This window comes from Dictyostelium discoideum (genome assembly GCF_000004695.1).
Source record: "Dictyostelium discoideum AX4 chromosome 5 chromosome, whole genome shotgun sequence".
Lineage (NCBI taxonomy): Eukaryota > Evosea > Eumycetozoa > Dictyosteliales > Dictyosteliaceae > Dictyostelium > Dictyostelium discoideum.
In genome coordinates this window covers 575,921-593,420 of record NC_007091.3, presented here as the reverse complement: position 1 = coordinate 593,420, position 17,500 = coordinate 575,921, and the positions used below count along the sequence as shown (strand labels likewise).

The 17,500-nt window shown below is 21.4% G+C and overlaps 7 protein-coding genes across 7 annotated transcripts in view; 5 read left to right on the top strand and 2 right to left on the bottom strand.

Moving 5' to 3' along the window:
• Window positions 1-1,228: 1,228 nt before the first annotated feature.
• Window positions 1,229-2,176, top strand: DDB_G0287869 (hypothetical protein; the record flags this gene model as incomplete). Its single annotated transcript, XM_631911.1, has 1 exon — window positions 1,229-2,176. The coding sequence occupies one exon, from the start codon at window positions 1,229-1,231 to the stop codon at window positions 2,174-2,176; it is 948 nt and encodes a 315-aa protein (XP_637003.1).
• A 1,561-nt stretch (window positions 2,177-3,737) lies between these two features.
• Window positions 3,738-5,322, top strand: DDB_G0287711 (hypothetical protein; the record flags this gene model as incomplete). Its single annotated transcript, XM_631910.1, has 3 exons — window positions 3,738-3,854; window positions 3,930-4,252; window positions 4,440-5,322. The coding sequence occupies 3 exons, from the start codon at window positions 3,738-3,740 to the stop codon at window positions 5,320-5,322; spliced, it is 1,323 nt and encodes a 440-aa protein (XP_637002.1).
• Window positions 5,323-6,004: 682 nt separating this feature from the next.
• Window positions 6,005-8,811, top strand: DDB_G0287709 (hypothetical protein; the record flags this gene model as incomplete). The annotated part of the gene is made up of 2 exons (XM_631909.1): window positions 6,005-6,318; window positions 6,474-8,811. The coding sequence occupies 2 exons, from the start codon at window positions 6,005-6,007 to the stop codon at window positions 8,809-8,811; spliced, it is 2,652 nt and encodes an 883-aa protein (XP_637001.1).
• A 150-nt stretch (window positions 8,812-8,961) lies between these two features.
• rpc11 (RNA polymerase III subunit) lies at window positions 8,962-9,374 on the bottom strand (the record flags this gene model as incomplete). The annotated part of the gene is made up of 2 exons (XM_631908.1): window positions 8,962-9,009; window positions 9,087-9,374. The coding sequence occupies 2 exons, from the start codon at window positions 9,372-9,374 to the stop codon at window positions 8,962-8,964; spliced, it is 336 nt and encodes a 111-aa protein (XP_637000.1).
• A 466-nt stretch (window positions 9,375-9,840) lies between these two features.
• Window positions 9,841-10,962, top strand: DDB_G0287705 (hypothetical protein; the record flags this gene model as incomplete). The annotated part of the gene is made up of 1 exon (XM_631907.1): window positions 9,841-10,962. The coding sequence occupies one exon, from the start codon at window positions 9,841-9,843 to the stop codon at window positions 10,960-10,962; it is 1,122 nt and encodes a 373-aa protein (XP_636999.1).
• Window positions 10,963-11,077: 115 nt separating this feature from the next.
• DDB_G0287703 (hypothetical protein) lies at window positions 11,078-16,526 on the top strand (the record flags this gene model as incomplete). Its single annotated transcript, XM_631906.1, has 8 exons — window positions 11,078-11,127; window positions 11,381-11,706; window positions 11,873-12,142; window positions 12,242-12,565; window positions 12,771-13,085; window positions 13,252-13,596; window positions 13,677-14,069; window positions 14,164-16,526. 8 exons carry the CDS (start codon window positions 11,078-11,080, stop codon window positions 16,524-16,526), a joined length of 4,386 nt encoding a protein of 1,461 aa, XP_636998.1.
• A 277-nt stretch (window positions 16,527-16,803) lies between these two features.
• The window catches only part of DDB_G0287701 (hypothetical protein), a gene marked incomplete at both ends in the record, with an annotated part of 981 nt that continues 284 nt past the window's right edge, over window positions 16,804-17,500 (bottom strand). Inside the window, one exon of the mRNA XM_631905.1 lies at window positions 16,804-17,500. This exon is cut by the window's right edge and continues 136 nt beyond it. Coding sequence (XP_636997.1) covers window positions 16,804-17,500 — 697 coding nt within the window.

Below are 17,500 nucleotides of genomic sequence, written 5' to 3'. Positions count from 1 at the left end.
TTTTTATTATATTTTTTTAGTTACACAACAACCTAGTCATAACTAATTGTAAGTCTTTTCAAAAAAAAAGAACAAAAAAAAACAAAAAAAAAACAAAAGAAGAAAAATAAAAAATAAAAAAAATAGAAATAAAAAAACTTTTCATTTACCAAAAATTAATTAATAATAAAAAACATAAAATTTAAATAATAAAAAATAAATTAATAATAAAAAACATAAAATTTAAATAATAAAAAATAAATTAACAGTAAAATTCACTTTTTTAAAAAAAAAATTCATACATAATCTATCAAAAAAAAAACAATTATTATAACAAAAAGTACCCACACCCACACAGATTTATTTTGTTTTTTTAATTGTTTTTTTTTTTTTAATTGTTTTTTAGAAATTTACATCTTTTATTATAATAAAACAATTTATTAACAAAAAATTTTAAAATTAAAAAAAAAACAAAAACAAAACAAAAACAAAACAAAAACAAAAACAAAAACAAAAACAAAAACAAAAACAAAAACAAAAACAAAAACAAAAACAAAATAAAATAAATAAAAAAATAAAAAAAAAATAAAAAAAAAAAAAAAAAAAAAAAAAAAAGCAAACAACAATTCAAATTTAGTAAGAAAAAAAAAAACAGCTGAAAAATTTTTTTTAAAAGTTAATTTTTTTTTTTTTATCAATTATCAACAAGCTATCCAAATTATAAAAGTCAAAAAACACAAAAAAACAAAACAAATTTCAATACATATAATATATAAATTTAATCATGGCCACAAATGAAATTAAAAGAATAACAGAGATTCTTTGGGAACAGTATGTATAAAATTAAATATTAATTAATTTTTATTTGCTAGAATTATTAGTAGTAATTTGGTTATGACTTGTATCATTATTATTATTATTATTTTTTTATGATTTTTTTTTTATAAAAATTAAAAATAATAATAATAATAAGGTACAACGACACCATATCTCCATTAATAGTTTTACAGAAATACACAATCTGTGTACTATAAAAATGGATGATAAATTAATTAATAATCACCCCCCCTTAACAAAATAATTATTTAAAATAATTGTTTTCATCATATCATAATCATATCATAATCATATCATATAAATTTAATCATATCATATCATAATCATCATTCACATAATCATATTATACATCATATAAATTATAATTTATGAATGAATGAATTGAATGAATGAATTGAATGATAAAAATAGAATGAAAATTAATGATGAAGCAGATAAAAAGAATTCAACGTTAACCTCATCAAGAGGAAATAATAAAAAGAATGATAACGATTATTCAGTAGCACGTGAATTTGCAAATTTACAATCAGTGGCAGCCAGTAAAAAGAAATCAAAATCCAATAGAGATTCACTTGCATTTCGTGATTCACCAGGTAAACCGGGCACAAAGAGATTCAATCGTTATTTAAATACTCAATTCTTAAAGACCGCTGGTAGTTTAGGTGGTGGTAATGGTGACATTGAAATGGATTACACTTTTTATGAACAAAGAAATACTCTCTTTTATCAAGATCAACAAAATTCAAAATACTATCAAGATAATTGTGTAAACATCTCATGCGATCAAGAACAAGAAATTCTAAATAGTTGTTTATCATCTTCAAAGAAATCAAATTCAAGAAAAAAGAATACAACCAACGCCAACATCACCGCCAACACTAATGAAGATAATGAACTATTTTCAAAATTAAAAAAGAATTTAAGACCTTTCTTTAAGAAATCATTTTTATTGGATAGTTTATTCACTCAAGAGACAGAGAAAGAGATTTTATCATTCATCAGAGGTGATGATTGCTTTTATAGAAATACTCCATCCAATACAATGGAGTTTAATCAAGAGAACCCAGCAAAGAGATTAATTATCCATGGTTTAGCCTCTTACTATTCATTACAAAGTAGAAGTCATACCAACAATAATGGTAAACGTATTCTTGTCCTTAGAAAACAAAAATCAATGCCACCTCTTCCTGAACAAACAATCGTTCAATATTTAATCTCTGAATCAAAGAAACAAGCTATCCAGGTTCATCAAGTTCAAAGAAAAAAAGTTATTAAAAAATCACAATCAATTTATATTAAAAAAAGAGTTTTAACAACACCTGTAATCATCTCTGCTGATATTCCAAATTCTAATGATTAAAGTTATTATTATTTTTTTTTTAAATCAAAAAAAAAAAAAAAAAAAAAAAAAAAAAAAAAACAAAAAACACTTTGTAATATAAAGAAAAAAAAAAAAAAAAAAAAAAAAAAAAAAAAAAAAAAATATTCAATAAATTGTAAATAAAAAGATATTTTTTAGTACCACCAAAAAAATGTAATTTTATCACCAAATTATTTTAAAGTAAAAAACAAACTGTTTTTTTTTTTTTTTTGATTGTGTTTAAATAAAATGATGGTTGTGGGTATATAAAATATTCTAAAAAAAAAAAAAAAAAAACTTTTTTGTGATATTCTCTTTTTTCCAAAAATATTTTGTTTATTTTTTTATTTTATTCTATTTGGGTTTTAAAATTGGTGGATATTTTGGGTTGAAAAAAAAATAAAGAAAAAAAAAAAAAAAAAAAAACAGTTATTTTAACAAGTGAATGTGCTGGTTCTAACCCCTGAACCTCTATTTCTATTACCTCCACTTGCGACTGCTAAAAAATAAAAAATAATTATTATTGTTTAGGGTTAGTTTTATAAAAAAAAAAAAAAATTATTTCAAATACAAACCTCTTGAAATTGATTGACCCATTACTCTACTTAATTAAATTTATTATTGTTGTATTTATTTCTTTAAAGATTTTTTATAAAATAAATAAAAAAAATTAGAAAAATAGAAATTATAAAATAAAAAAAATAAAAAATAATAATTAAAATAAAAAAAAAACTGTAATCCTCAGCTCAAAACAAATAAAAAAAATCTAAATAAAAAAAAAGATATGTCTTAAGAAATTTATAAACTTTTTCAAATACCAATGGTCACAAAATCAAGAAGATAAAATTTTTTTTTTTTATTTTTTTTTATTTTTTTTTTTTTTATTTTTTTAATATTTAGCTTTATTTGAAGAACTAGAGTCTTGATATATCAAATTAATTGATTTAAACTTTTTATGCGTAAAAGGTACCACGTGGTCTAGAACCACCACCACTTTTATTTCCACCTTGAACAGCTATTATTTGTTTAATGAAAATTACACAATATAAGTTTTAAGAAATAGAGAAATAGAGAAATAGAGAAATAAGGAAATAGAGAAATAGGGAAATAGGGAGAGAAATAAAAAAAAAAAAAAAAAAATATATATATTCTTACATTTAGAACTTGATTGACCCATTATTTGTTAATATTTTTATAATTTTTTTTTTAAAATAAAATAAAAAAAAAAAAAAAAAAAAAAAAAAAAATTTTTATAAGGGATATTTTTTATTTTGGTTTTTTCATTTTTTTTTTTTCAAAAAAGTTCCAACGATTCTTTATTCAAAAAAAAAGTTTCAAAATAAAAAAATAATTCAAAAATAAAAAAAATATCATTGTTTTTTTATTACACCAGTAAAAAAAAAAATAAAAAAAAATAAAAAAAAAAAAAATTAAAAAAAAATTAAAAAAAAAATTAAATTAAAATTTTTTTTTTATTTTTTTTATTTTTTATTAGATAGTTAATTAAAAAAATTGAAAATTATAATTGAAAAAAAAAAAAAAAAATAAAAAAAAAAAAAAAATGACAGAAAAAAGCAATATTATTAAAGATTATACATATTTTTTAAGTAAAAGAGGTAAATTAAAAGAAGCATCCCCAATTAGAAGTTTATTTCAATATTCAAGTCTACCTGGTATGGTAAGTTTAAATTATTATTTTTAAAATTTGTATACACCCAATATTAATAAATAATATAAAAAAAAAAAAAAAAAGATTAGTTTAGGTGGTGGATTACCAAATGCATCAACATTTCCATTTAAATCAATTAATATTGAATTAAAAGATGGATCTAAATTAGAGATAGAAGGTAGTGATTTAGAAGAAGCATTTCAATATTCACCAACACCAGGTTTACCAAGATTACAAAAAGCATTGAAAGATTTACAAATTAGACAACATAATCTTTGCCCACCAGATGAAGCAGGTAAAGAATGGAATTTAATCATATCAAATGGTTCACAAGAATCATTAGCAAACGCATTTGAAGTTTTAATTGATGATAATGATTCAATAATTACAGAAAATCCAACTTATTCGTATGTGTGTTATTATTATTATTATTATTATTATTATTATTATTATTATTATTATTATTATTATTATTATTATTATTATTATTATTATTATTATTATTATTATTATTATTATTATACTTTATTATTAATATTAATATAATTATTAATATTAATATAATTATTAATTATCAATTGTTTATTTTCTCAGTGGTACATTATCAATTTTAAAACCATTATCATTAAATATCTGTGGTATTGAAACAGACAGATATGGTATGATACCAGAGAAATTACAAAGATTATTAAGTGAATGGGACCATAGTAAATTTAAATTTCCACGTGTTATCTATTTAATACCATGTGGTCAAAATCCATCAGGTACAACAATGAATCATCAAAGAAAACTAGACATTTATTCAATTTGTTCAAAATATAATTTATTAATTATTGAAGATGATCCATATTATTATTTACAATTTGAAAGTAGTGAAAATGCTGATGATGATGATGGTGCAAGTTGTAGTAGTTTGAATTTAGGTAAATCATTGTTATCAATGGATGTCGATGGTAGAGTTTTAAGATTTGATTCATTAAGTAAAATTTTATCAAGTGGTTTGAGAATTGGTTTTGTTACTGGTAATAAACAATTACTTGAGAAAATTAATTTTCATCAACAATCTACAACTTTACATTCGAGTGGTTTAAGTCAAGCTGTAGTTTTATCATTATTAAATAAATGGGGCGTAGAGAAATGGAATCAACATATCTCATTCATTCAAAGATTTTATTTGGAAAAGCGTAATCAAATGATTGATTCGATCGATAAACATCTAAAAGGTTTGGTTGAATTTAATATTCCTTCAGCTGGAATGTTCATTTGGTTTAAATTGCCTGTTGAAGATAGTAAAACTTTAATCTTTAAAAATGCCGTTGAAAAAAAGATACTACTAGTACCTGGTATCTCTTTCTCTACAGATTCAACTAAACCCTCTCAATTTGTGCGTGCTTCTTACTCTACCGCTTCAAAAGAACAAATAGATGAAGCTATAAAACGTTTTGCTGATTTATTAAATGAAGAATTAAAAAAATAATTCAAATTTTAAATGAATGATAAAAACAAAAAAAAAAAAAAAAAATTTTAAATGATACCAAAAAAAAAAAAAAAAAAAAAAAAAAAAAAAAAAAAAAACCATTCCCAAATTTGGATTTTATTAATTAATAAAAAAAAAGCGAAGGGGCCAATTCAAAAATTTTTCCAAAAAACCTTTTTTTTTTTTTAATTTAATTTTTTTTTTTTTAAATTTTTTTTTTTTTTTTTTTTAAAATTTTTTTTATTTTTTATATGACAAACTGTTTCAAATAAAATAAAAGTTTTAAAACTTAAATTTTTTTTATTTTTTTATTTTTTTTTGTTTTATTATTTTTAAATTTGCTTAATATCGTAATATTTTACTACATCTAAATAAAGAAAATAAAATATTTTTAAATTTTATAAAATAATAATTTTTTTTTTAAAAAAAAAAAAAAAAAAAAAAAAAAAATATTGTTTATTAATAAACACACACAAAAATAATAAGATAATAATAAAGTTTCAAAATTAAAAATATTGTTATTTGTTTCGAGTGTGTTTTGTGTGTGTTATATTTATTTATTTATGTATATGTATTATAAATTAAAAAAACGATAAAAAAAAAAAATAATAAAAAAAAAAAAAAAAGAGTAGCAAGTGTGTAATAAATATATAATAATAAAAAAAGAACTCAATATAATAAAATGATGGAGGATAATAAAATATCTCCAACATTTCCATCAACAAATAGTCATAGTATATTCATTGGAACAAATAGAGGTATTGGAGTTGGAAGTAGTAGTATGGATGATATAACGGGTACGGCACTTTCATTAGAATCACCAATTGCTACACCAATGAAATCAATTATTTCAAATAATCCGAATAATACAACAACCACAACAACTACAACAACAACAACAACAAGTTCAAGTTTAACACCATCTGTAAATAGTGAATCTTCATTATTATTTGATTCAATTGGAATGAATTCAAGTCCAAATAAACAAGCACCAAGGTAAAATTTTAATTTTAAATTTAAATATTAAAACTAAAAACTAAAAACTTAAAAAAAACAAAGAAATTAATTATTAATATATATATATTTTTTTTTTTTTTTTTTTTTTTTTTTTTTTTTTTTTTTTTTTTTTTTTTTTTTTTTAAAAAAAAAAGAACTGATTTTATTAGAAGAAGAAAACAACAAAGTAAATCACAAAGTTATTCAAATTTTAATAATTTATTACCAGAGTTATTAACACAACAAGAGGATTTAAAGGGTGAACATGAATATATGATGGATTTTTGTTTAATATTAAAAGAGAGATTAAAACAATTATCGATACAGTTAGAGTTTGATTTATCAGAGATTGAACATAAAGATCAAGAGATTGAAATGATGAAAACTAGAATCAATAAATATAATATGGAGTTAAGAGAGAAAGAGGATGAGAATGAACAACTCAATGAAGATATTAAAAGAATCAATAAAGAGAATCAATTACAACAAAAAGAAATTACATCATTAAAGAATGAATTGAAACAGATTGAACAAGATTGGATACAACCACAAGAGTTTATAAGTTGGAAAGAAGATATTGAGAAATTAACATCGGATCTCTATCAAAAAGAAACCAAACTACAACAATTAAAAGTAAACTATGATAAATCATTAATTGAACAAAAGAATCTACACGATAAAATCATCAGTGAAAGATTGATACGTAAGGAGGAGATGGAACAACAAAGATTATCACAATTGAATGAGCGTGAGCATTTACAACAGTTTACAAATAAATTTGAAAAGAAAAAACAAAAAAAGAAAGCATTAAAAGATACAATCAAAAGATTAGAGTTTGAACAAGAACAATTCAATAAACAATATAAACTAATAAAATCCCAATTGAATGATAGTGAAAAAGAGAATTTAGATTTAAAACATTCATTGGATCAATATCAACAACAACTTTTAGATACAAAATCAAAATATCATGATCTATCTCATTCTCAACAATCAATGACTAGACAATTGGCTCAATCGGAAACAAACTATCAAGAGGTACTCGATAGGATGAGTAAAAGTGGTTCAGAAGTTGACGAACGTGTTTCAATGCTTTTAAATGAATGTTCAAAAATGAGTTCAACCATTGCATCTTTGGAAACTCAATTACAAGATGAAAAGTTAACTCGTCACATCTCTTCCATTTCTTTATCAGATCCAAATTATTCCTTTGATAAACTTGAACTCTTTAGAATCATTCAAACCAAAGATGAAGATATTCAATTATTTCAAAAGAAAATTCAACGTCTAACAGTTGACAATAATAATTTAAATAAAAAATCTAAAAAATTCGAAGAATCTGCATTTGATAATTCAACTCAACTTTCAACCATTAAAGAATCTTTTACAAATTGTAAAAAAGAATTATTTAAAATTAAAGAAGAATTATTAATTTTAAGTAATGATAATTTTAATGATAGTTTTGAACATAATTCACCAAAAATAAATCAATTAAATAATAATAATAATAATAATAATAATAATAATAATAATAATAATAATAATAATAATAATAATAATAATAATAATAATAATAATTTAGATTCAAATTTAACATTATCACCAATTAAATCACCATCTAGACCAATTAGTATGAGATCTTCAAATTCATCATTAAATACTAGTGTTAATGGTTCACCAAATAGAAATAGTATTAGAATTGAACAAACAACAGAGGAGATGTTAGAGAAAGCTAGATCAGCTGCAGTTGGTTTCAAATTACGTAATCAATTCCTAAGTAATGAAATTCAAAATTATGAAAAAGAACTTGAACAACAAAAACAATCATCACAAACTATAATAAGACGTTTACAACAAGATCTTGAAGATAGTAAAAAAGAAATGGCAAGAATAAAGAAAACTTTTCTTCTTAGATTTTCAAAAGAAGATGATATCATATTCTTGGATTATTATTCTCTAACTGATAGATTCAATCATAGAAATTATTTATCAGATACTTCAACAACTTCACCTTTATCACTTTCTTCTTCATTATCTTTAAATTCTTCAACTAATTCATTTTTATCATCACCACAATCTCAAATATATTCACCAATACAATCAGAAAAACTCCTACAACAACAACAAAATTTAAATAACCAAGATAATATTTATAATAGTAATATTAATGAAGATAAAAATAATAATAATAATAATAATAATAATAATAATAATAATAATAATAATAATAATAATAATAATAATAATAATAATAATAATAATTTAAAAAAGAGTAATGAAATACCGATTAAAACAATGATAGAAGATCCATTATCTTCAAGTAATGAATTTTTATATCAACCTTCACCTAAACCAAATGGTAGTTCCTGCTATAGATGTAAAAAAGAATTTTCATTTTTAAAGAAAAAGAATCTTTGTAAATCTTGTAACATATATTTTTGTTCAGATTGTTATAGTTCGAAAACAAAAACTTGTTTATTTTGTAAAAAATAATAAAATTTGTTATTGGTGTATTTGCGCTATTAAAATTGTTTTTCTTTATTTTTTTTTTTTTTTTTTTCTTTTCTTTTTGATAATATATTATTTACAATTAATTTTATTTATTCTATTTTTTTTTTTTTATTTTTTTTATTTAATTTAGTATTATATATTTTTCTTTTGCCATTGATTTTCACAACCTGGATTTTTACACTAAAAATAATATAAATATTAATAACATTCCCCTCCCTATTGGATTTATTCTATTTATTTTTTAAAAATATACAAACTCTATAATATGATGTTTTTGGTTGACCAATAGGATCAACTTGAATTTCAATTAAAGATGCTCTTCTATAACGACAAACTTGACATTCAACTTCAACTACATCAGCTGATTTCCATGCTTCTTCACCACCAAATACATCCGAATCTATAATTTTTCTTTGTAATGGTACTTTAGTTACAACTTTATTCTTTATATGAAAAATATATGGACATGTTTGACAAAAATATCTAGTGTCTTGTAAATCTGGATCAATTAATAGCATATTTGCGCATAATGGACAAAATAACATTTTCTTTTAGTTTATTTTAATTAAATTATTCGCAAACTAATTAAAATGAAAAAAAATAAAAATAAAAAAGTAACGGTATTTTGTCAATCAAAAAAAAAAAAAAAAAAAAAAAAAAAAAAAAAAAAAAAAAAAAAAAAAAAAAGTGAAAATAAAAGTCTTCAATCCTAAAAAAAAAAAAAAAAAAAGAAAATTTGTGTCTGTTTTATATTATTGTTTTTTTTATATTTGTGTTGAATTATAATGGAATTCTCTAATAAAGTTGTTTTTTGATAGTATTTTTTTTTTTTTTTATAATTATTTTATTTTTTACTTTTTTTTTTTTTTTTATTTAAGGTAAATTAAAAAAAATATAAAACATTAAAAAAAAAAAAAAAACTATATTTATATTTTTAGAAAAAAAAATAAAATAAAATATTTATATTTATATTTATTAAACAAAAAAAAAAATAAAATAAAATAAAATAAAATGAAATTTTTTAAAGTTTATTTATCAATTGTTTTTATTTTTTTAAAATTATCATTATCATATGTAAATAGTGAATTTTTAAAGATTGATTCATATGATAATTCAACATGTAAAGATAAATTATTAATTTATAGCAGCGAATGGATTAAATTAAATTATTGTGATGGTAATACTATCTATAGATTCGTTCCTCCAAATGTGGGTGATGGTATCACTGAAAATTCAACAACAACAAAAACAACAACAACAACAACAACATCTGTCGGAAACTCATCATCAACAACAACAACCACTAGTATAATTACATCGTTGGATATTTTTACCACTGCAATTAGTTCAATGACTGGTTTTGGTGCTTTAAATGTTGATTTTTTATTGGAATCCAATGAATCACAAAATAGTAATGATAATCAAACTACTACTACCACATCTTCTTCAACAACCACCAAAATACCAACTACAACATTAACTAGTTTATCAATAACAACAATTGGTATCTTTCAAAATGGAATGGGTAGTGTGGTTAAATATTATTGTTTAAGTATTGGTTGTTCAGCTCAATGTGTTTCAATTCAAGCATTCCCATTAGGAGTTTGTACACCATCAAATGGATTGGATAATGTTTTATACTCAATTGTTGATAATACAAGTTCGATCATTACCAAGAGTACAAATATTACCAATCCAGGAACCAATAATGGATTTTGTCAATCATTCATTTCACCAAAATCTTGTATTTCTTCATTGAATAAAGTATATCAATATAAGAATGATCATTGTGGTAAAGGTTTAAAAATTAATTGTACTGGTAGTCTTTATTCAACTTTTACTTGTTTAGATAATGATTGTGATCAATGTACTCAACAAACAAATTCATATCAATTAAATAAATGTATTTTATTAAATAATGGAAGTAGTGGCGCTGTTTTTAGATCAGTTTTAAAAACTCCAATCACTGATTTCACTTTACCACCACTTGGTAGTTCAAATTCTGATTATGATTCATTAATTCCACGTGATTCTTCTTCCTCTTCTTCTTCCTCTTCATCTTATTCTTCAATTCCCACTCTATATATTTCAATTATTAATTTTATTTATTTATTTATTTTTTCCAATCACTAAAAAATTTTTATTTTTCTTTTTTCACTAATCAAATTTGAAATCTAAATACAAAAATATCTTGTTTGAAAAAAAAAAAAAAAAAATTAAAATTAAAAATAAAAATAATAAAAATGAAATGTTAACAAATCGCAGAGGTTCACACAAAAAATTAGGTTTTTTTTTTTTGTAGATTTTTTAAAATATCTTTGAAAAAAAAAAAAAAAAAACAAATTCAAAGATTATGGATGTCATTGAAATAAATTTGAAGTTGATTTTTTTTTTTTTTTTTATATTTTTTATATATTTTTTTTTTTTTTTTTTTAATTGGTGTAAATAAAATATTGTATTTTTATTATTATTTATTTAAAAATTGGAAAAAAATGAAATCATTTAATTTTTTAATTTTTTTTATTTTAATTTTTTATATAAATTATTTTAGTGCACAATTAGTTTGTATTACAAATGGAAATTCAATTTTATATGATGTATTTCAAAATCAATCATATACTGGATATGTTTCATCGGATTTGGAATGTAGTTTTAATTTTAAATACTTATTATTTGATAATTCCGATCCAATTACACCTCCAATAATTTTATCAAGCGATGCTATTTTAAATTCCTTTATTGTTGAAGGTGAAAAAATTTCAGCATATCAATTTATTTATTCATTTTCTATAAAAATTGAAAGTGCACAAACAAATATAAATTTAACAATTCAAAATAATAATAATTCATATTACCAATTAAAATTAAATTGTATATGTAAGTTTTTAATTATTATTTATAATTTATTCTTTTTTTATTTATATTATTTTTCTTTTTCTAAAATTAATTATTTTTTTTTTTTTACTTTTTTTCCCTTTTTTTTTTTTTTTTTTTTTTTTTTTTTTTTTTTTTTTTTTTTTTTTTTTCAATTTTCAAAAATTAGCTTCAGATAATTCTTCATTGTACATAAAGTTTTTAAATGAATACCCATTCATTTCAGCAAATAAATATTATTCAATAATAGAATCAAATACAGAAGGAAAGGATAAATTAGTTTCAAATGAAGGTGTAGCAACATTAATTACAGGTAATCAATATGAATTTATTTGGGACCCTGAATATATTGAAAAATATATATATAGTCAAACTTGGGATGCTTCATTTACATTTTATCCTAATAATATTATAGTTTCATCAAAAAATCCATTTTATTGTATGTTAAAATTATATATATATAGAGAAATATATATATATATTTTTTTTTCATTAAATTTTTACTAATAGTGTTAAAAAAAAAAAAAAAAAAAAAAAGATAAAAATGAAAATGTTAATATTGACGATATTAAATATTATCCAAATTCAATCAATGTAAAAGAATCAGGAAATGGATTATCACCAGTGATGACTTTTGTTACAAACTCTACAGATAATTACCCATATCAATATATTCCAATTTCACCATCCATCTATACAAATTGTGTCCCAATATTTGGAAATGCCAATAAAATGACATATTCTGTTTTATTAAGTGATAAAAGGTTAGTTGAGAATGATAGTTATTCTTTTAAATTTGCTACTTCAAATTCATTACAACCAATAATTACTACTTTAACAACACCAATTTTTAATATTACTGGTAAATATATCATTTTAATATATTCATACATACATACATACATACATACATACATACATACATACATACATACATACATACATACATACATACATACATACATACATACATACATACATATTTATATAATAATTATATTAACATTTTAATACTTTTTTTTTTTTTTCTCTTTCTCTCTTTTTTTTTTTTTTTTTTTTTTTTATAGATTTTACACCAGATAGTAATATATTAACAAAATTGATTTTTTATGCAAATATAAAAGAAAATTATGATAGTGCTCTATTTAATCCAACTATTGATGGATGTGGTTATTTTGATTTTCAATTTCAATTCCAATCAAATTCATTTATTAGAGGTTTCCCATTTGGTTATGTTTCAAGATTATTAAGTGGTAGTTGTACATTTAAATTTGCATTTCCATTTTTTTCATGGAGTCAAAGTCAAACTCAATATTTTTCAAATGGTTTTTATCCATTCTTTAAATTAGATGAAAGTTCATCCATTCCCATCAATATCATTTGTATGCATTATTATTATTATTATTATTATTATTATTATTATTATTATTATTATTATTATTATTATTATTATTATTATTATTATTATTATTATTATTATTATTATTATTATTATTATTATTATTATTATTAATAAAAAAAAAAAAAAAAACAATTTTTATTAAATAGCATCAATGATTAATGATACATCACCACCAGAAATTATAAGATATGAATTTATTCAATTATCAGGACCACTATTTGTTTTAAAATTAGATATAACTGATGAATCTGGTGTATCAAAAGTTTTTATTGATCAAAATTCATCACCATTTGAAATTTATACAGGATCAAAATCATTAACATATGGTACCATTTTCAATGGTACTTGGCATTTACGTATTAATGCATTATTACCAATTAAAATTATAGTTTCTGATATACATTATAATGAAAGAATAATTAATGAAGGTGACATTTTAATTATTTCACCATCATTATTAATTTTCAATTTACCTTCAAGTTTTAAAAGTGGTAAGTATTAAAAATTTTAAAAATTTTATTATTATTATTATTAATTTTTCTTATTTTTTAAAAAAAAAAAAAAAAAAAAGTTATAAATTATAGTAATATCAAAAATTTAACATTTTCAACAAATAATATTGATTTAACAAATTATAACTCATATAATTATATAAGATTTAGTTTAACTGATGATATACCAATTGGAAAACCGATGGCATTTAGGTTAATGGATCCAATTTCATATAAATATAATTATAATAATAATAATAATAATAATAATAATAATCAAGATCAAAACTTAAGTTTTGATGTGGATTCATTATTTCCAATCATTTGGGATGAAACTTTAAATTTATATGAAGCTTGGTTTATTCTTCCAAAATTAAATCTATTTGGTAATATTCAATATTCAATTATTACAAGTTCTAAAACCTCATTATTAAGTGGTTTTTTACCAACTCAACTTACCGTAACTTTAACAAGTTTGTATTTTATTTTATTTTATTATAATAATCATCATCATATAACCATTAATCATAAATAATAATATTAATAATTAATTATTTAATATAATAGATTTAGATAATTTAGGGCCAATGGTTACAAATATTAAATCAGTTGGTGGAGGTTGGTTATTTACTATTCAAGATGACTTTAATGGATTTAATAAAGGATTTATTAAATTAATTGGAAATTTAGATAAATCAACTTTTAAAAAGAATTTTACATCAATCAATATAGATTCTGGAAATTTATTAAATGGAATTTATTTCCTTAATTTTACTTTACCATCAATAGAACAATCCTATAGAATAGTTTATTTAGAATTGGAAGATATAAATGGTATAAAATCAATTTATAATATTTTTGAAAAAAATCCATCTCCAATTAATAACCCTTTAAGATCATTTTTAAATTCAACAACTCCATCTAATTTAACAAAGGCTGAAACTCCTGATTTTTCAATAACATTAGTAGCTACTGGACCTAATCCTACATCAACTGTTTTTAGTGGTATAGCAACAACAACAACAACAACAAGTAGTGTTAGAGTTTCAAGTAACCATTTATTAAAAAATCAAAACAATAATAATAATGGAGGATATGGAGAAAATTCAAAGAAAAAAAGAAATTTAAAGTCAATTCTATCAAATCTAACATTTAATGCATCATTAAATATTAATGAATCAATTGATGTTGGTGATATTAGTAGAACAATTTCATTTGATTTTCAAGTAACCGATACCATCTATGGTTTAAGATCTGATCAATTACCAATTGTTTATATAGTTGGAATGAGATTAGAAACTTTTGAATGTCAATCAAAAATTCAATCAATTATAAGTAATAAAAGTATAGTTTATCATTGTGATGCAAATTTACCATTGGGATTCGGTTATCCAGGCCAATTATCCTATTCACTTTATGGTATACTTAATGTTAATGGTGATTATGTTGGTTATTCAAATGTAGATTTAACATCAATTGCTCCAAATTATTATTATGTAAATACTGAATTATCAATGAATAAAACTGTAATTATATCAACTGAAAAAATTACAACATTGGGTGGTAGATTAATCATTTTTTGTAAAAATGGAGAATTTGTAACAGAATCGTATGTTACCTATGGAAATGGTACAACTCAACGTGGCCAAGTGCTTTTCGCTTCACCTCTTGTAGTAATAATTAATATATCACCAACTTTTTTAGATTTTAATGTTTATTTAATAAGAAATAATACCGAACTTTCAAATACAGTTACAGTTTCACCAATACTATTCACTCCTTCAAATGCACCAACCTTACCACCAACATCAACTCCAACTCCAACATCAACTCCAACTCCATCATCAACATCAAAACCAAAATGTTTAGGTAATCCACAATGTGGTGGAATTAATAAAGGTACATGTGGTTCAAATGGTGAATGTATATGTTTCTCTCCGTGGATTGGTTTAGATTGTTCGTCACAACTCATTATATTACCACAACCAATTACAAATACATCACAACCAACTACAGAAATACCAATTACAGGTGAAGGTACAAATAATGTTTTATTTAAATCATTGGTATCAATTGTTTCCTTAAGGGAATTAGACTTTGATGGTAAACAAATTAAAATATTTATATTTGATAGTTGGGTATTCAATCAAATTTCATCAACAAAGAGTCAATATTATACAAACATAACAACAACAACAACAACAACAACAACAACAACAACAACAACAACAACAACAACAACAACAACAACACCATCTAATTCACCAATTATAGTTAATATTAATGTTATAATTGAATGGTTTAATGAGAGCACAAGTATTGAATTTGCAAAACAAAAATTAATAATGAACCCATCAACAATTAAATTTACTATTGAAATAACAGAATATCCTTTTTCAAGCAAATTAAGTCAACTTCAATTAGTAATGTCAGCATTATTCGAATCTGAAGATAAAGGTGTTTGTTCAGTTAAAAACTTTGATGATTTTAATGATAATAACTATTTAAAAATTCAAATTGAAAATCGTTCATTATATGGTAGATTTATAAAGAGAGCACTTTTAGATAATACATCAACTTCCATTTCAAATGTTTTATTGGGTAGTGATTTCAATGAAATTGGGATCGATGAAAATTATAACATTAAATCATATGTTGGCATAACTATTCCACAATATTCAAAATTAGCTCAAATTGATCCAGATTTTAGTTTAATTTTAGATCCAGATTCTGCAAACGATAATCCAAATTCAGTGTGTAACCAAAAATCTGGTTTATCAACAATTAAAATAGTTGGTATTGTTATAGGCTCATTTGTATTCTTGGCCGCAATTGTTTTTGCAATATCATATAGATTTTACAAGAAAAAATTAAATAAAAAGTTGTTGAGTAACTTTGCAGTTAGATTAAAACAACACAACAAAGAATAAAATAACAATTTATAATAAAAATAAATAAATAAATAAATAAATACATATCATTTCTTTTTTTTTTAACATAAAATTTTAATTATAGATTTTTTTTTTAACGTGGCCGTGGTTTTGATACAATAATGGACTGGAGAATCAATGGGTTATCGTTATTATAATTTTTATTTTCTAGACCTATAAGTTTAAAAAAAATTATTTATTTATTATTGTTTTTATTAATTTATATTTTTTTTCATTTATTTATTTTAAATTTAAAGTTTAACAAAAAAAAAAGTAATTAATTTAAATAACGTCTGTGTTCAATTGTTTCATTTGATAAAGAAGGATCAATATTTGGATTATTAAATTTTTTATATTTGATATCAATATATGATAATGATGATAGAGGTTGGTCAAATTCAAGAATAAAAGTTGAATCATTCACCAATTCTATTTTTATAGGGTTTAATTCTTTACCGAATGAACAACCAACTGAACTTGAACTTGTATTACAATCATTATCAACAGTTAAAATAATCTCAGCATTTGGCCAAAATGAGAACCCTTCAACAATTGCTTTTTTTGGTTCATTGGAATCAATTTCTACATTGGTAATAATTGGGTCTTTATAGCAATTTGTTTTTTTAAATGGACTACCATTGAAACCACCAATGTTATCAATGGAAATTGTTGAAAAGCAACCAAATCCTGGTTCAATCATACATTTTATTTCATTTACATCACCACTTTCAAATATACATTTTTTATTATCAAATGTAATTGAAGGGTTATTATCATTTTTAATATAAAATGTTCCATATAAAGTTACTACACCACCATTTGTATCTGGTAATGCAATACCTGAAATTTTACTTTGAAAAAAACATTGGTTTGATTTTTCTCCATTTGAGTAAAATATTGAAACAGATTCACCAAGTATATCGACTGGTACATCATATATTGTCATATCTGAACTATCATCACCTTCATTTCTA